This window comes from Pongo pygmaeus, chromosome 8 (assembly GCF_028885625.2).
Source record: "Pongo pygmaeus isolate AG05252 chromosome 8, NHGRI_mPonPyg2-v2.0_pri, whole genome shotgun sequence".
NCBI lineage: Eukaryota > Metazoa > Chordata > Mammalia > Primates > Hominidae > Pongo > Pongo pygmaeus.
In genome coordinates, this window is record NC_072381.2 from 13,941,084 (window position 1) to 13,960,950 (window position 19,867).

Here is a 19,867-nt window from a genome sequence, read left to right on the forward strand (position 1 = left end):
CTAATCTTTTGAATGGAGGTGATGATTCTGCCTGGTGTTTTGCATATGTATTATATCAGAAGAATATATAAATCCCAAATAATAGCCCAACCTGGGGTACTCAGCCATGCAATGTTAGTACCTCCATTCTCTGACTTTCTAAAATGTACCTTCAGGTAGTTAGTTATCTTTTCCATGACCCTCTGTTTCTTTTTTTTTTTTTTTTTTTGTGAGATGGGGTCTTGCTCTGTTGCCCAGGCTGGAGTGCAGTGGCACAATCTCTGCTCACTGCGATCTCCGCCTCCCGGGTTCAAGTGATTCTCCTGCCTCAGCCTCCCAAGTAGCTGGGATTACAGGCATGCACCATCATTCCTAGCTAATTTTTGTATTTTTAGTAGAGATGGGGTTTCACCATGTTGGCCGGGCTGGTCTCAACCTCCTAACTTCAGGTGATCCACCCACCTTGCCCTCCCAAAGTACAGGCATGAACCACCATGCCCAGCGTCCCGCGGCCCTCTTTTATCAGGTGGCTCGATTCTGCTTTGCCACGAAGGCTACCTAGACATGTGGTATGTAGATGTAATACATAGACATTTACACCAAACGAGAAAGGATTTGGGGAACCTGGGAGTCAGACTGCATCAAGATACGCAGGTGTCATGGCTGGAGTGGGGAGGCTGCTCAGAGCCCAACCGTGCTTCTGTTTAGAAACACACTGGAAGGGTACCCAGCTGGACAGAAGCTCTTTTATGGACTCAAGCCTATTCCAAGTTCTGGGCTTTTGATGAAGATGATTCTCTTACCACTCCTTTGGAGAAAACTGCCTGTGAGCATCCCTAGGCAGATGTCAGGTTATAAATAGAGGATTCTTCCCAGGATGAAAAGCAAGGTAAAGAGACGGAATTCACCTATATAGAGAATCTGCCTCCTCTCTTGGAGAAAACAAATGATTGGTGTTTTGTTACTGCACTTCTCAGCCAGCTAAGAAGTGGGAACTCAGGGTAGTGAGGGTGCTGGGATCTTCTGTGGTTGGGACCCTGGTGACATGCCCCACCCCACCCTTGGAGGCTGCTGCAATAGGTCGACTGACTGGTGAGGGCCTGAGTTCAGGTAATAAGGAGGAGAGGGCATTGCAGAGGGAGACTTTGGAAGCAGCAGCAGAGAATTAATGCACGTAAAAATTGTAGGTTGGGAGGCCGAGGTGGATGGATCACCTGAGGTCAGGAATTCCAGACCAGCCTGACCAACATGGTGAAACACCATCTCTACTAAAAATACAAAAATTAGCTGGGTGTGGTGGTGGGTGCTTATAATCCCAGCTGCTCAGGAGGCTGAGGCAGGAAAATCTCTTGAACTTGGGAGGTGGAGGTTGCAGTGAGCTGAGATCTTGCCATGAGCCTGGGTGCCAGAGCGAGAATCCGTCTCAAAAAAAAAAAAAAATTAAAAAATTCCAGGAAGAGGACAGAAGACTTCAAGATGTGTAGCCTATGTGACCGAGTGGATGACGATGCCACAGACTTGATGGGACCATGGAAGGTTAAGGGAGGAGAGAGAAGATAATAAATTTGGCTTTGGGCCTGCTGAGTTTGAAGTACTCAGGTGGGATTCTGCAGGAAGCAAGTGGAATGTGACACTTCCAGAAAGATCTGCTTCCACAGGAGCTGGAGAAGGAGGAGCACATTCTGCTAGATGGCGTGTATAAAGACATAGTGGAGAATGGCTGTCCCTAAATGCGGATTTGGAAATTTTTCTCTCTAATGAGTGTTCTTTGAGGTTCCTGCTTTGGCCGACCATCAATGGTGATGGTGGAAGTGTCTATTACGGCTACGGATCAGAAATGGATGTTATATCTGGGTCTTCAGTCATCCCATTCCCCAGTTCTCTCTATTGCTAGCACCTATTTCACCTCTGCAATGCTAGGTTACCTGCTTTTACGCACAGAAGACAGGCTTGCAGTGATTTGGAAAGATCTGTATACCTTAGAGACTGACACTTCCACCATCAGTGTCAAGGTGCCCCAAGCTCTCCTGCAAGGACCTCCACAAATAATTCAGACACTTGGAAAAAACACCTACTAGGCAGCCAAGCCCAGGATTTTCTCCTCTTGGCTAATGTTGGTGAACATCACCAGGGAGGTGGGGAGAGCCTGATATATGGTAAATGTACTCACCCACCTGCGATGACAGGTTAATGACCTGCTTCCACGCAACTGGAGTCCTGCCTGATACCACCTGCCCCTCCCAGAGGAATTGTTACTATTTGCTTTATATGGTTGCTTTGCCATAAATCTGAGAAACTGTATACACCATTAAAGAGAATATGGCATTGAAATCATTCCCATCAGTAACGGAAATAGCTAAGATGAGCTTGGATATGTTCACAGCTGTTAAACAAATCAAAAACGCATTAAGCACAAGTCGAAATTTACTCTGCCAGCTGAGGAAAAGTCATACACTCGGGCCTGTTAAGTGGACCCTTTAACTCCTGTTTGAAGCCCTTCTAATGCCTTGTGTGGCTTAAGGATGACTATGTCTGGAACTGCATTCCTGATCATGCTCTTTAGGAACGACAGAATTGCATATCATTTGTATCTCGCTCCTGAATTTCTGTTAGTATATTTTAAAAGAACAGTGTATGGCATGGGTGTAAGTGTTAGTGTCCATGTAAAGACTGAGGCATCAGGACTTAATGCTTCTGTAATTGTGTTGCAATCAAGGTTCTGGACAGAAAGAACCTGGTGCCTCCATAGACTGGGTGTTTAGGACCTGCTGGATTGGGGGCTCAGATTCTGACTTTGCCACCAACTCAGACTTTGCCCCTGAACCCCTGACCTGCCCAGCCTCTGGCTTCTCACAACCTTTTGCAAACAGGAGTGGTAAGTCCTGTTGTCTTCATAAGACTGCTGCAAATATTAACTATTTAAATCACCATAGCCCACAGATCGTTCCCTTTGCAAGCACAAAACAAAATTTCTTAGACTAGATTTCTGAATAGAAAAATATCTATTGTTTCTGATATGTTATTAAGCTGTATCCTCCCTGGGCAGGAAATGCAGATGGGCCTGCGGTTTGCTGCTGGGTTTCGACCACTCCTATTTGGGATAAACTACCCAGGTTTCACGAGATTCAAGTCGCATCCCTTCTAAAAGCAAAGAATACAAAGGCTTTTGGTACGTAGTTTCAAATTGCCCCCAAAAAAGAATCCCACGGCCTGTGCTATAAGAGATTCATTGTTTGAGATACGTGATGCTCTCCAGAAGTACAGAAAAAAGTTTTTCTCGTCATTCCACACAAGCATCCTAGTGCAAATGCATAACACACACGTCCTTGCACACTCACAGGCACACCCTGCACCCTCGCACCCCGCCTTTCCATCTATGAGGCATGCAGCTCTACTACAACCTTTATCCCTGGCGATGAACCAAGACAAACTTGAGCTCTCTTTCCTTGGAATCACTCTGCCCTCCCAGACTTCTCTGATAAAGAACACAAAGAAGCAAAAGTATAGACACCAGGTGTACATACCTGACACAAAAGTATAAAACCACGGGTCCCGACTTTTTAGGGAAGTCATGTTCCAATACTCTTCGATCTAGTTGAAGCCAGTTTAAGTGTCCCCTGAGGAAAATAGAGACAAATTGGTTAGGAGTTTGCATTTTGCATAAGGTTTTCTGGGGTTGAAGGTATATATGGAGTGGAATGTGCTGGATCGTAGATAAACTTGAACCTTCACCTTATTTTTTAATTTTTTTTTTAAATTTTTATTTTTTTGAGACAAAAGTCTTGCTCTGTAACCCAGGTTGGAGTGCAGTGGCATGATCTTGGCTCACTGCAATCTCCGCCTCCTGGGGTCAAGCGATTCCCTGCCTCAGCCTCCTGAGTAGCTGGGACTACAAGCATGAGACACCATGCCCGGCTAATTTTTGTATTTTTGGTAGAGACGGGGTTTCACCATGTTGGTTAGGCTGGTCTCAAACTCCTGACCTCAGGTGATCCGCCTGCCTCAGACTCCCAAAGTGCTGGGATTACAGGTGTGAGCCACGTGCCTGGCCACCTTCACCTTATTACTAGCTTTTCAGTATTGAAGAACCCACTGGGATGAGGTAGGGGATACCGAGTCAGCAGTGGATACTGTGTGGTGTGAGGGGGAGAATAGGAACTGGAAAGTGAAGAGATTGAGACCTGCTGTTTCCCAGGGAAACACTGAAATAAAAATGTAATCAGAACTCTCCTTCTTGTCCTGAACCGCCTTTTCACCACACTCCCAGCTGCCTTTTTTCCTGAAGGACTGAAAGCACACTTGAGAACATGTTAGCAATCCTCATGACATCTTGCTGGAGTGAAAAGCAAACCACACACAGTATCTGAAAACGTTAAACTTACTGCCAGGGGCAGTGGCTCATGCCTTTAATCCCACCACTTTGGAAGGCCGAGGCAAGAGATCCTCAGAGGGGAGCCACTTTCCAGGCAGAAAGATCAGCCTGTGCAAACGCCCTGGGGTGAGGGAGGACCCCAGCATCTTAGTGTCCTGTGAGTGGAAAGCCATGAGGCTAGGGAGAGCCCTGGGGCCACGTCTCGGAGGCTGGTCTTGGAAGAGTGGGGCAAAGCCATGGAATAACCAAGCTGAAGAATCCACTCTTTCCTTTCCCTCCTCTCTGTATCCAATGTCAGCCCATCATCCTGGAGAAAACAGTCCTATAATCACTTTATGGAGTAAACTCACATGGAACAGACCCAACTGACCCCACTGCATTTCCCCCGTAGCTGATGCTGTTTGACACGTGTGCGAAAGACTGTGGATAATGAGAAACAAAATCTGTCTGCATCATTGTCTAAAAATGCTTGCTCCTCTCAGCACATGCTTAAACCTCCAACAAAGGAAAGAGGGAAAACACACAAGTGGCTTCCAACCCCTTTTTGAGGCTTCACTCAAACTGCATCTTTTGCACAAGAAAAAAAAAAAAATCCCTCTCCACAGAGCCCACACCTGTGGCTATAGGGAAGACTTTTGGATCTACCTTAGAATAGTGACCACCTGAAGAACTTTGGCCTGTTTTTCTTCCTTCTAACAATCTCCAGTTGGAAAAAAAAATTCCATTAACTTATTTTTTTTATTACCTTGCTCTGAATATAGGAAAAGTAAATAAATAAATAAATAAATAAATAAATGAAAGGGTTGGGCGCAGTGGCTCACGCCTGTAATCCCAGCACTTCGGGAGGTGAAGACAAACAGATCACTTGAGGTCTGGAGTTCGAGATCAGCCTGGCCAACATGGTGAAACCCCATCTCTACTAAAAATACAAAAAATTAGCTGGACATGGTGGTAGGTGCCTGTAATACCAGCTACTTGGGAGCCTGAGGCAGGAGAATCGCTTGAACCAGGGAGGTGGAGGTTGCAGTGAGCCGAGATCGCGCCATTGCACTCCAGCCTGGGCGACAGAGAGAGACTCTGTCTCAAGAAAAAATAAATAGATAGGCCGGGCGTGGTGGCTTGCACTGTAATCCCAGCACTTTGGGAGGCCGAGGTGGGCGGATCACGAGGTCAGGAGATCGAGACCATCCTGAGTAACAGGGTGAAACCCCATCTCTACTAAAAAATACAAATATTAGCCAGGCATGGTGGCGGGCGCCTGTAGTCCCAGCTACTTGGGAGGCTGAGGCAGGAGAATGGTGTGAACCCAGGAGGTGGAGCTGGCAGTGAGCCGAGATCGCACCACTGCACTCCAGCCTGGGCGACAGAGTGAGACTCCGTCTCATAAATAAATAAATAAATAAATGGAAGAGAGTATTGTAAGTAAAATAACAGGAGCAACTTCTTCCAGAAAGCTGGGATAAATTCTGTTTGGACTAGAACACAAGATCAGGAAACAGAAGGCCTGGGTGCCAGTGTCATCTCTGCCCATGCCTGATAATGCCCCACAGGTACCATGATGTTTCAAACCTCTGTTCCTTAGCTCATGCTGTTCCTTCGTCCCAGTAAGCCCTTCCCTTCCTTCTTCCCCAGTGAGGTCTGGCCCATCCTGCAGGACTCAGCTCTCACGTCTCTGCTCCAGAAAGTCTTCCCACACCACACACCAGGTGGGACGGGGGGGGGATCCTCCTCCGACCCTTACAGCACCTACCCTGGGGGCTCACCCATTTCTGCACTTCCCAGTCTACAGAACTTGCTCTCTATGCATTCTTTTTTCCCAGATGACTTTTTTTTTTTTAATTTTTTTATTTTTTAGACGGAGTCTTGCTCTGTTGCCCAGGCTGGAGTGCAGTGGTGCAATCTAGGCTCACTGCAACCTCTGCCCTCCAGGTTCAAGCAATTCTCCTGCCTCAGGCTCCCAAGTAGCTGGGACTACAGGCACATGCCGCCACACCCAGCTATTTTTTTTTTTATTATACTTTAAGTTTTAGGGTACATGTGCACAATGAGCAGGTTAGTTACATACATATACATGTGCCATGCTGGTGTGCTGCACCCATTAACTCGTCATTTAGCATTAGGTATATCTCCTAAAGCTATCCCTCTCCCCTCCCCCCACCCCACAACAGTCCCCACAGTGTGATGGTCCCCTTCCTGTGTCCATGTGTTCTCACTATTCAATTCCCATCTATGAGTGAGAACATGCAGTGTTTGGTTTTTTGTCTTTGCGATAGTTTACTGAGAATGATGATTTCCAATTTCATCCATGTCCTTACAAAGGACATGAACTCATCATTTTTTATGGCTGCATAGTATTCCATGGTATATATGTGCCACATTTTCTTAATCCAGTCTATCATTGTTGGACATTTGGCTTGGTTCCAAGTCTTTGCTATTGTGAAAAGTGCCGCAATAAACATACGTGTGCAGGTGTCTTTATAGCAGCATGATTTATAGTCCTTTGGGTATATACCCAGTAATGGGATGGCTGGGTCAAATGGTATTTCTAGTTCTAGATCCCTGAGGAATCGCCACACTGACTTCCACAATGGTTGAACTAGTTTACAGTCCCACCAGCAGTGTAAAAGCGTTCCTATTTCTCCACAGCCTCTCCAGCACCTGTTCTTTCCTGACTTTTTAATGATTGCCATTCTAACTGGCGTGAGATGGTATCTCATTGTGGTTTTGATTTGCATTTCTGAATGTTTAGCCATTGTGCAAGGCTGAGTTCAAGTCTTACTTTTAGTGAAGTCTTGATTGCCTAAGCCTGGGGTTTCTTTCAAACTTCTCCAGGGCTTCTGGTTCGTGTCATCTTCAAGACATTTGGCATAATCTTGTACAATTAGTTATTTTTAAAAAATATGACCTGGGCTGGGTGCAGTAGCTCACGCCTGAAATCCCACCACTTTGGGAGGCCAAGGCGGGTGGATCATGAGTTCAGGAGTTCGAGACCAGCCTGACCAATATGGTGAAACCCCATCCCTACTAAAAAAAATACAAAAATTAGCCAGGCATGGTGGCACACGCCTGTAATCCCAGCTACTCAGGAGGCTGAGGCAGAAGAATTGCTTGAAACCAGGAGGCGGAGGTTGCAGTGAGCTGAGACGGCACCACTGCACTACAGCCTGGGCGACAGAGTGAAAACTCTGTCTCAAAAAACAAAACAAACAAACAAACAAACAAAAAGCATGACCTGTCTCTCAACGATCAGTTTTCAACATTTATAGAAATTATCCCCCAAAACCTAGCACAGTGTCTAGCAACTGTTAGGTGCTCAAAAGAAGTATTTGCTCATTGATTTGAATGACTGCCTGCAAGAGCAAGCCATCCAGTAACAATGTAGACTTAAATATTCAGCTTTTGTCTTACCATATTTTATGATAAACAGTCTGATGGGAACAACCTTTTCATTATTCTCACAAGACAAGGCTTTGAATCACCCACAGACTGGAATGATACAAAAATACAGTGATTTTTCTCTGGCCACCAGCTCAAAGAATAATGAGGACCTGAGAGAGAGAGAGAGAATATTCCATTTGTGGAATATTCAAGATTAGTCAATGGTCCAGGCTTGAGATATCCTCATCCCACTCCACTGGCATATGAATGACCACACACACTGCAAGAGATTAGACTTAGGTCCCTGGGGGTCACCATTCACATGCGGTGAACTTCAAGGTGGGGACATGTCACGTGAAGGGACACAGACAGATGTCATTTGGATTCCAGTCTGTTGGGTTTATGCACTGCCAATTCTTCTTCATCCACAGAGGACAAACAGACAGATGGACTCCCCCTCTAGAAAACTTTATTCCCCACATTAAACTGTTTAAGAATGACTTTTTAAGCAATGAATCTGACTGGCAATTCCTTTGTTCCCGGCCATCTATTGGTTTAACATTTATCAAGCAATTAAATAGACCAGAAAGGAAAGTAAGAAAATGGGCCAGGTGCAGTGGCTCACGCCTGTAATCCCAGCATTTTGGGAGGCCATGGCGGGCGGATCACGAGGTCAGGAGATCAAGACCATCCTGGCCAACATGCTGAAACCCTGTCTCTACCAAAAATACAAAAATTAGCCACGTGTGGTGGCACATGCCTGTAGTCCCAGCTACTTGGGAAGCTGAGGCAGGAGAATCGCTCGAACCTGGGAGGCAGAGGTTGCAGTGAGCCGAGGTTGCACCACTGCACTTCAGCCTGACAACAGAGTGGGGCCATGTCTCAAATGACAACAGAGTGGGGCCCTGTCTCAAATGACAACAGAGTGGGGCCCTGTCTCAAATGACAACAGAGTGGGGCCCTGTCTCAAATGACAACAGAGTGGGGCCCCGTCTCAAAAAAAAAAAAAATGGTCAGGAAGCAAAGAGAACGTGGAAGCTGGAATGACCCCTACATGATCCTACATGGAATAGTCAGCCTCTGAGGACAAATGACTTTCCTTCCTCCACTTCCCCTGCTTGAACTCATCCACTCCAATCCTGTGAGGGGATCACGATGCGTGGCCTTGCATGGCTCCAGTGGCCAATGGAGAGGCAGACTTTCCCAAACCTGGAGTCCTTGGACCCTCCGGAGGTAGGAGGTCAGCTGCCTCCACTTTAAAAACTTGTAAAAGTCTCTCAATGAAGGCTGCTTATAAAGGCAGACTGAAGGGACATGTGACTTATCCAACGCCCTTATGAAAACTGCCCACTATTTGGGCAAAAACTGAAAGATGGATTAAAAAGCAAATTGGAAACCATAATTCTGGGGCCACCACTTTTCGCTGCAGCACTTGTTACAATGTTGTTTTCTGCTCATCTCGAAGTCACATTTCCTGTACTCTACAGGGTCAAGAATTCCACACTGCAAAAGGCCTTTGCTTTCCTATTTAACCTTTCACAGTCCTGACATCAAGTGCCTCCCTCAAACCTTTTATGTTTCTTTTGCATTAGGATGGGATGGGATGCAAAGTCGCAAAGAAGCATTTCCTTAATACCGTTTAACTAAGAGATGCCTGATAGCTTGGTTTTCATGATTCTCATTGATTTTTCATTTGAGAACGCACTTCATTGCCTTTGCCAATAATAACACACAAAAAAAGCATCCCAACAGCCACTCAGAGTATTTTTGTTATTATGTGACTGATAACTATCTTTAAAGCTGAGCAAGATAACGCTCATTTGGTTTATGGTTGTAGTAGGTCAAACTGTCAGGTCAGTAATCAATATGCAATTGCTTCCGGGCAATAGAAACTGGATGCATTCATTTAAGAGACTGCTTTTAGTTTCTACATATAAAACAAGTAGATTTTTGGTTCAAGTGTTGGCACCTTCAATAGAGATGGCCTCAGGGAGAGCTTTGTTTATAGTTACTGGAGGGTGGAGGTGTGTGATAAGTATATCTGAATCCGTCACTTTCCAGACCCGGGGGAGAATGATACTGCCTGGCTTCTAGATGTTTTTATTGTAGACAGGCAATTTCATACGGAATGAGTTTCTACAGAAAGCCAAAGCGAGAGATGAAGTTCTTATATGTTTATCTATTTAGAGACAGGGTCTCACTCTGTTATCCAGGCTGGAGTGCAGTGGTGCAATCATAGCTCACTGCAGTCTTGAACTCCTGGGCTCACGCGATCCTCCTGCCTCAGCCTCTGGAATAGCTGGAACTACTGGCACATACCACTGTGCCTGGGTAATTAAAAAAAAGTTTGTTTTTTTTTTTTTGGTAGAGACAGGGTCTCGCTTTGTTGTCCAGGCTGGTCTCAAACTCCTGGCTTCAAGCAATCCTCCTACTTCAGCCTTCCAAAGTGCTGAGATTACAGGTGTTAGTCACCACACCTGGCCAAGTGTATGAAATGCTTATAGATGTTGCTGGATGGAGGTGAGGAGAGGAGCTCTTCAAATGGAAGAATGTTGATGTATTTAGTATCCTTGTCTTATAGTATGTGTGTTCATCAAGGACAGACCAGGCACTTTGGGAGGTCGAGGTGGGCGGATTACCTGAAGCCAGGAGTTCGAGACCAGCCTGGCTAACATGGTGAAACCCCGTCTCTACTAAAAATACAAAAAGTTAGCTGGGTGTGGTGGCAGACACCTGTAATCCCAGCAACTAGGGAGGCGCCACCGCACTCCAGCCTGGGTGACAGAACAAGACTCCATCTCAAAAAAAAAAAAAAAGGACAGACCAGTGATACTGATTTCACTATAAACCCTTAATAATACAGGAAGGTTAAAGTAGGGTGTACACTGGGGAGACCAGATTACTAAATCATGGGCTCTCCAGCCCAGGAGAAATAGTTGGCTCCACTATGTTTTCTTAAGTCTATTCCAAATTTTCTTTTTAAAAATGTTTTATTTTTTAGAGACACAGTCTCTTTCTGTTGTCCAGGCTGGAGTGCAATGGTGCAGTCATAGCTTGCTGCAGCCTTGAACCCCTGGGCTCAAGTGATCTTCCCATCTCAGCTTCCTGAATAGCTGGGACTACAGGTGCACACCACCACTCCTGGCTAATTAAACAAATTTTTTTTTGTAAAGTAGGGGTTTTGCTGTGATGCCCAGGTTGGCCTCAAACTTCGGGCCTCAAGCAATCTTCCCGCCTCAGCTTCCAAAAGCACTGGGATGGCAGGCATAAGCCACCGTACCCAGCCCCCAATTTTCTTTTCTAGCAGCTTCTACACCACATTTTGTGAATCACTTCCTAATCTACAAACACAAGCTCAACAAGGAGTCAAGGGCCAGTGCTTTCTGGATCTCCAGTGGTTAACAGCAGATGCTAAATAAATATTTGTTAAGAGAATGAATACAGCAGCTTCCAATATGCTCCACAGATCCATATTCTTGTAGGTTCAGGGACTGCTGTGTAGACACAGCTCCCATCCTAAGCAAACAGTCTCCATATTAAGAATTCACTCTGCTCACCTGTGCCAGGTTCCTAGCTCCCTCCGGTCATTTGCATTGGGAAGGAAAGGAGGGAGAAAGCCGCATCCCTAAGCTCTCCTTGGAGGGCGGCGTTCTTTTTTTATTTATCTTAGCTGCACACAGAAAGAGCTATGCTCAAGCACTTCTCTGGTCACTAAATATAAGGTACTGTTGTATGTTTGCCGTTGTTTCCGACAACACAGCATGAGTCGTCTGAGAGGTGGTAATGAACACCGAATGCCGCGTTCCCAGAAGCAGTTATTACAAGCCAGGCACGGAGGCTGCAGCCACTGACTTTCTCCTCTCTCACTGTCCAGCAGATAATACGTGGAAATCCCAAACCTGTTTCTAAATAAATTGCTTTCCCAGAGCTGTGTCTTGTGGTTGTTTCTTCTGCAACTGGAAAATTGCTTTTCTATTTTGTTTATTTTTAAATTGTAGATAAGCTTGTGGCCAGGAATGCTGAACAACTGAACCCTTTTCAGAGGCCCCAGCCGATGCCAGTCACGGTTGAAACGAACACAAGGACGTGAGGACAGCACAGACCCGAGCTCGCTCCCGTGCGCCAGCGTTCCTGGCATTGGTTCTAAAGATGTATCTTCAATGAGTCAGGTCTTTTTCTTTTTTTTTTTTGCTGAGACGGAGTCTCGCTCTGTCGCCAGGCTGGAGTGCAGTGGCACGATCTCGGCTCACTGCAATCTCCTGCCTCCCGGGTTCAAGCAATTCTCCTGCCTCAGCCTCCCAACTAGCTGGGATTACAGGCGCCTGCCACCACGCCCAGCTAATTTTTTTTTTTTTCTTTTGTATTTTTAGTAGAGATGGGGTTTCACCATGTTGGCCAGGATGGTCTTGATTTCTTGACCTTGTGATCTGCTGGCCTCGGCCTCCCAAAGTGTTTGGATTACAGGCGTGAGCCACCGTGCCCGGCCAGGCCAGGCCATTTTAACCTTAATAGTTTGGGTAAATTAGACTCCCCAGACAGCACCAATCAGGCAATCCAATTAATTAGGATACAGTCTGCTGAAAGAAGAGATCCTTAATTGTTTACCGTCTAGGTTCTTAAACTAACATCCTGGCTGCAGGATGTCTGTGAGTGCTCTAAAATTTAAGCAAAAATTTATTTTGTATGTAAACTTTTATGAAGGAAAGGGAATATAACTTCAAATTTCAAAGGGGGCCGTGATGAAATATGAGGTTAAAAGCTACTTCTTTTCTTTTTTGTTTTTTTTAAGAGATGTGGTTCTTGCTCTGCTGCCCAGGCAGGACAGCAGTGGTGAAATCATAGCTTGCTGCAGCCTCGAACACTTGGGCTCAAGCAACGCTCCTGCCTCAGCCTCCCAACATGTTGGGATTATAGGTGTGAGTCTCAAGCCCAGCCCATATTATTAATTGGTATGTGAAAATAAATTCTAACTATACCTGTCTTTTAAATTTGGAGTAATGGCTAACCAAGTTTCTTCTCTTTCTTCCTTAAATTTCTAAACACTTTTTAAAGGCGCTTTTTTTAAAAAACAAAACAAAACAAAACAAAAACCCTAAACAAAAATCAGCAACAAAAGATACTTATTTATGGCATTCAACAAGCAATTCTTAAAATTTATGACAGGAGATTCAAATTAAAATTTAAATAGATTATAACAATCATTACTTCAACTTGGGTGTGTTTATTTCTGCTGAAGAGCTTAAAAGTTGTTTAGTTATAGGCTATAGCTTCTGATAACGGGATCTTCCATTCCCACCCCACCCCCTAGCCCACAAGCTACTTCTTGATTTTAATTAGTTTTGTTGTTGAGACGAGGTCTCACTCTGTCACCAGGGCTGGAGTGTAGTGGTGCAATAATAGCTCACTGCAGTCTTGAACTCCTGGGCTCAAGTGATGCTCCTGCCTCAGCCTCCTGAGTAGCTGGGACTATAAGTGTGCACCACCATGCCTGGCTAATTTTTAATTTTTTTTTTTTTTGAGACAGATTCTCACTCTGTCACCCAGGCTGGAGTGCGTGGTGTGATCTTGGCTCACTGCAACCTCTACCTCCTGGGTTCAAGCAATGCTCGTGCGTCAGCCTCCTAAGTAGCTGGAATTACAGGCACGCACCACCACACTCACTTAATTTCTGTATTTTTAGTAGAGACGGGGTTTTGCCATGTTGCCAGGCTGACCTCGAACTCCTGACCTCAAGTGATCTGCCCACTTCGGGCTCCCAAAGTGTTGGGATTACAGGCGTGAGCCACAATTTATTTGTGTGTGTGTGTGGTAGAGATGGGGTCTTGCTATTGCTAGTCTTGAACTTGCTATTGCTAGTCTTCAACTCCTCCTGGCTTCAAAGAATCCTCCCACCTTGGATTCCCAAATTGCTAAAATTACAGGCATGAGCCTTTGCACTCAGCCCACAATTTAAAAAAAAAATAGAAATTTGGGTCTTTAAACAGCAACAGAAATATTTCAAAAAAAATGTAAAAATGAGTTTCTCTAAGGGATGGATGCCAGTGGTTGATAAATGAAAATCTCAGTTACCCTATTTGTACACCTGGAAACATTAAACCTGAACTTCCAAGCTGGTTCTTCTACTATTAGGAATGGAAGCTAGAAGGGAGATGGTCTGTAACTTTACAGGCCCCTGGGATGAGTCGTTGCTAGCCCCCAACATTCAATGCTGAAGTAGAATCAGCTTTTCTTCTGTGCTCTGGAGGGAGAGAGCACAGGAAATACTGCGACATTCTCGCTGTCTAGAACAGGGGTTTTCAAATGTGCCTGCACACTAGAATCAACTGAGAAGCTCAGGTCACAACCAGGCTGATTCAGTTGGAATTTCTGGGGGTAGGTCCCAGGCATTGGTATTTTATAAAGTGTCCCAGGTAATTCCAAAGAGTAGCTAAGGTTGAGATCCCTAACTCTAGCAAAATGCAAATTTTTTTTATTTTTTGAGACGGAGTCTCACTCTGTCGCCCAGGCTGAAGTGCAGTGGCATGACCTCGGGTCACTGCAATCTCTGCCTGCTGGGTTCAGGTGATTCTCCTGCCACAGCCTCCCAAGTAGCTGGGATTACAGGCGTGTGACACCATACCTGGATGATTTTTTGTATTTTTAGTAGAGGTGGGGTTTCACTGTGGTAGCCAGGATGGTCTCGATCTCCTGACCTTGTGATCCGCCCAACTCGGCCTCCCAAAGTGCTGGGATTACAGGTGTGAGCCACCGCGCCAGGCCAATAATTATTTTAACATTGGATTTATACCTGGCTCTTGGTTAGTTTCAGGATGTATTAAAGGCTGCCAAAATGTCTTTGTTTGCATGTATCACCACGATTCAGATAACTTATGTAGATGACCACCTGTATCTCTTTTTCTGAGGGCAGAGTTAGTAAAAATAAAAGGAGGCCAGATACAAATGAATCCCGGTACAGAAGAGAGCACTCGTAAAAAATTGGGGAAATCTGAATCAAGTCTGTGGTTTAGTTAGTAATATAACGCCAATGTTCATTTCTTAGTTTTGATGAAAGTCACGTCGTTTGCAAGATGTTGACATTTGTTGAAGTTAGGTGGAGGGTATAAAGGAACTCTCTAATATGTTTGCAATTCTTCTTTAAGTCTATTTCAAAACTAAAGTTAAAAGATTAAAAAAAAGAAAGCAGGCTTAGTATTAATGCTGCAAAACTGTTGATTGCTAACAATATTAAACATTCTTGGGCATAAGTTCTTACACTGTGACTTAGATGCTTTATTAATGAATACAACTTATGGAGTGAGAGAAGCTTAGAGAAATTTCCAATTTCCTGTCTACATTCTGCTTTATATATATTTTCACCAGTTTCATCCAGATCCCACAAAATGTCAACAGCAGTTAATTCTGAAAGAGTCTCTGACAATATGTGACCTAGAGTCACACATTCTACTATTTAGAAATTCTTTTTTTTTTGGAGACAGTGCCTTACTCTGTTGTTCAGGGTGGAGTGCAGTGGCACAGTCTCGGCTCACTGCAACCTCTGCCTCCTGGGTTCAAGCGATTCTTCTGCCTCAGCCTCCCAAACAGCTAGGATTATGGGCGCATGCCACCATGCCTGACTGATTTTTGTATTTTTAGTAGAGACAGGGTTTCACCATGTTGGCCAGGCTGGTCTCGAACTCCTGACCTCAAGTGATCTGTCTGCCTCAGCCTCCCAAAGTGCTGGGATTACAGGTGTGAGCCACCATGCCCAGCCTACTATTAGAAATTCTACTCTCAGGAACACTCATGCTGCTGGTAAGAGTATCTTGCACTTATACGGCACTTTACAGTTTATAAGTGCTTTCCACGTGTTAGCCTTGTTTTATCTGCATTAGGAAATAGACAAATACATGTGATACACCACAGGCTGTCATAAAGAATGGAACTACGATTGCATTTTACTGTAAAACACACAGTGTAGCATCTGTATAAAGCACAGACACACACATGCTCACAATACACATGCAGAATTAGAAAACACGGTTATAAAACAATTTTGCTGTAGTGTCCCGTAATTCAGTGCAAGGCCGAGTGATGTAGTACTGTAAGGCTAGTGCTTACTACTTAGGAATCACCAAGCCAAAGCAGGTGAACACCCAAGGGCACTATTTTGCAGGAGCAGCTTTTGTTCTTCTTTCCTACCAGGAAAAGGAGAAAAGTTCAGATGAACAAAGAGGCACTCCCAATGTCTGTTGGCCCTGGCGTTGTACCACCAGGACTGACAGCCCGAGTCATGGCCTCACCACTGCCCAGCCTTGAAGGCGCCAGCTCTTCACCTCCTCTGGGCTCCTGACACCTGCCCTTTCCCCTGGTGCACCAGGCACATCTGCTAGTTCTTTTTCAGAAATCTTTTGCCAGCTCCAGTGGTTTTCCAGTGACCTCCAGCTGGCTGGCTGCCACTCCTTCTGTGGCTGGAGAGACCCTCCCACCTACACTCTGGGGCAGGTGATGGAAATGGCTGCACTTTCTCTGGATTATGCCAGAAGGATGGCTCACTCCTCTTCATCACTGCCCCCCACAGAGCCTCCACGAAGCCAGCTCCACTACTAGAGGGGGCAAGACACTTTTATCCAGCCTGGCTTCTACGCACGCACGCACGCACGCACGCACGCACGCACGCACGCACATGCTTTCCTGGTCAGCACAGAGAGCCGGGAGAACTCAGACCTGGAGTGTACCAGCTTAGCTGGATGGGGAAGCTGAACTTGGGTGTGTGCACCCCCTGCTGTGACGTGTGGCTTTGGTGCTCTCAACCCTCCTGGGAGAAGAGTGACTTTCTACCTAGGTCCGATTCCTGCCACTCAGTGCTGTTACGGCAGTGATCTGAAATGTTCTGCAGACGCACATCATCTTCCCCTTCAGCCCAGGATCACACGCTCATTTTTCAATTCTTATTTATTCAAAAGGGAAGCCTAATCAGGGCTCCTCTAGAGTTCACGGGATCATTTAGTAAACTTACGTGGGAAATGTGAACAATGGGGCTATGATTAATTGAAACTTAGGGTTTCCCTTCTGATTAGTGAAAATAGTCTCAACAGCAATTTAAGTGGTTTACAGTGATTCTCAGGAGAAAGGGGAGAGAATAATCTACATTTGTAAAAGTAATTGTTCTACATGTGCATTTGTTTAAAAGCTTTTAAAAAATTGCAGTGCTGGGTCCTTCCCCGCACAGCCCTGAACCTTTCCCAGCTGGGCTTACTTGGCCCTGCCTGCGATTCCTCCTGCCCACCGACGGCCACTCCCACCTGCGTTCCAGTTCCCTGCAGGCTCCAGGACTAGGGGCCGACCTTGCTCCTCCCGGCTTTCTTGAGGACGATGTGGCTTTGCTCCTGCTGCCTGCTCTCTGAACACACCACAGCCTGAAATGTCCCTGATTTACAGGGTGACCAGACGGTCCAGTTTGCCCAAGACAGTCCCAATGACACCCCCTTTTGTTCAGTGTCTCCATTTGGATAATAAGTCATAGGACCACCCTGTCCACTTGCAGCTCGCCAAGGCCAAGTGTAGCCATGTGCAGGGACATCTGGTTGCCTCTCTCACTGGCCCATGTGGATGCCCACCTGTTCTTGCTTCAATGGCACCACCTGATTCCCGGGGCCTGGGCTCCCCTGTACTGTCTTGCCTGGCCACTAACCTAACACTGATCTGATAGTAGTTTAGGAAATCATCTCTGTAATTCTAAAGATCTGGAAGACAGAGAGAGACAGAGAGAGAGAAAGAGAGAGTGTGTGTGTGTGTGTGTGTGTGTGTGTGTTTGTGACTGTGTGTGTACACAGAGGAAAGAAAATTATGAACTATTTTCTTAGAATAGCTCATTTTTATCTAGAAATCTATACAGGTATTCACCATACTCTTTTGATAACAGTACATTAAAAAGAAAATGGAAATTTTAGTGAAGATTTTCCTTACTTGTATTACACAACACCACTTTATAGAGCCAAACTGAAAAGACCCTTGAAAGCAAATATTCTTCTCATCAGATCAGTGATCTGAATTTTTTATTTTCATAGTCGCTTTATTTCAGTTTAGACACTGAAACTGCACAGGTTATTTTCATTTTGAATTTATCATCAAATTCACTTCCTGTTATTGTTATCCCAAGAGTAGAGAGAAATGTTTCATTTCCAGAAGTTTTCATTTAACTTAAATAGAAAACAAACTCACATAGATCCACTTAAAAAAAAATAAACATTTCAGTCTGAACATAAACCTGCTTGATTAGAAGAACTAGTTTACCTAATAATTTTATAATATTAGCATCACCCTAATTATATCCTTTGGCTGTACCAGTTATGACCACAAGGCCTTTGAAATTCGGATGATGAACTTGGACTGACCCCAGACCATGGGACCCAAGTGGTCTGCAGCTGATTTCGCTGCTAACAGCTGGAGTGGAGCAGTTTCGGGTTCTGCACTGACTTCCCCTTCGGGCTGCGAGGGCTCAAGGCAGTACTTACGTTTCATCTGTGAATGCTATTCCAAAGTACTCTTTTTCCTTCAGATTGAAGTGAGAAGCCACAAGATCAAGAAGCTCTTTGGCCAACAGCTTGGGCTGCAAGAAGAATACAATGGAAGAAGGGTAAGTGATGAGAGACTGCTTTTCCTAAAATATGCAATCTCAGGTTTCCATAATTTTTTCAATGAAATGTCACAAAGCTCAAGTATTTTGAAGAAAATGATTTTTATAAACCCAAACAAATAGACAATGACACTGATGAGCACACAGCTAAGTCAAGGGTCATCAACAGATAGAGACCTTCTGTTTTGTTTCCTAGAAGGGTTTTTTTTTTTTTTTTTTTAATTGAGATGGAGTCTCGCTCTGTCATCCAGGCTGGAGTGCAGTGGCACGATCTTCGCTCACTACAACCTCTGCCTCCCGGGTTCAAGCGATTCTCATGCCTCAGCCTCTGGGATTATAGGCATATGCCACCATGCATAGCTTTTTTTTTTTTTTTTTGTATTTTTAGGAAAGATGGGGTTTCACCATGTTGGCCAGGCTGGTCTCTAACTCCTGGCTTCAAGTGATCCACCTGCCTCAGCCTCCCAAAGTGCTGTGATTACAGACGTGCACCACCACACCTGGCTAATTTTTGTATTTTTGGTAATCCCAGCTACTTGGGAGGCTGAGGAAGGAGAATCGCTTGAAACTGCAAGGCAGAGGTTGCAGTTAGCCAAGATCACGCCACTGCACTCCAGCCTGGGTGACAGAGTGAGGCTCTGCCTCAAAAAAAAAAAAAAAAAAAGATATCTGCCAGTCTAAAGAAGCACACCAGAGCATTAGGCATAAAGTCATGGTAGATGTTTGTATTGTTAACATGTTATTCACTTTGGTCTGTTACTACTGAAATGACCACAGAACACCAGGCACTGAAGTGGGGGAGGGAGGATAAGGCTGTCTGATGGGGATACAGGGCCGGAAGAGAAGAGTTATTTCTAAACTAGCTTCCAGGTCATGCATTTGAAAATACATTGTCTTTATGAAAATTACTCCCTTCCAAGCACACTCACCAGATAGTAGGAAAGTTATTTCATTATCTGTTGGGTTTTTTTTTTTTTTTTTTTGAGATGGAGTCTCGCTCTGTCACCAGGCTGGTATGCAGTAGCGCGATCTTGGCTCATTGTAACCTCTGCCTCCTGGGTTCAAGTGATTCTCTTGCCTCAGCCTCCCGAGTACCTGAGACCACAGGTGTGCGCCACCATGCCCAACGAATTTTTGCATTTTTAGTAGAGACAGGGTTTCACCGTGTTGGCCAGGATGGTCTCGATCTCTTGACCTCGTGATCTGCCTGCCTCGGCCTCCCAGTGTTGGGATTACAGGTGTGAGCCACTGCACCTGGCCGACAGTTGGTTTCTTATTTCACTTTTTGGGTACTGCCATGGACTGAATTATATCTCCCCAAAATGCATGTGTTGAAGCTCTGACATCCAGTGGTATTTGGAAATGGGACCTTTGGGAGACAATTAGGTTTAAATGTGTTTATGAAGGTGAGGCCCCCAAGATGGGATTCGTGTCCTTATAAGAAGAGACACCAGAGAGCCTGCTTCCTCTCTCTGCCATGTGGGGCCAAAGTGAGAAGGTGGCCCTCACCAGGAGCTAACCAT

General features: G+C 45.1%; 1 protein-coding gene across 22 annotated transcripts in view; it reads right to left on the minus strand.

Annotated features, from left to right (window-relative positions):
* The window catches only part of FRMD4A (FERM domain containing 4A), a 531,042-nt gene that overhangs the window by 148,661 nt on the left and 362,514 nt on the right, over positions 1-19,867 (minus strand). For all 22 annotated transcript variants that reach the window (XM_063669580.1, XM_063669588.1, XM_063669577.1 and 19 more), the window contains 2 exons: positions 18,223-18,317; positions 3,504-3,596 (listed from right to left, as the gene is read on the minus strand). In XM_063669580.1, coding sequence (XP_063525650.1) covers positions 3,504-3,596; positions 18,223-18,317 — 188 coding nt within the window. The remainder of the gene's footprint in view (positions 1-3,503; positions 3,597-18,222; positions 18,318-19,867) is intronic.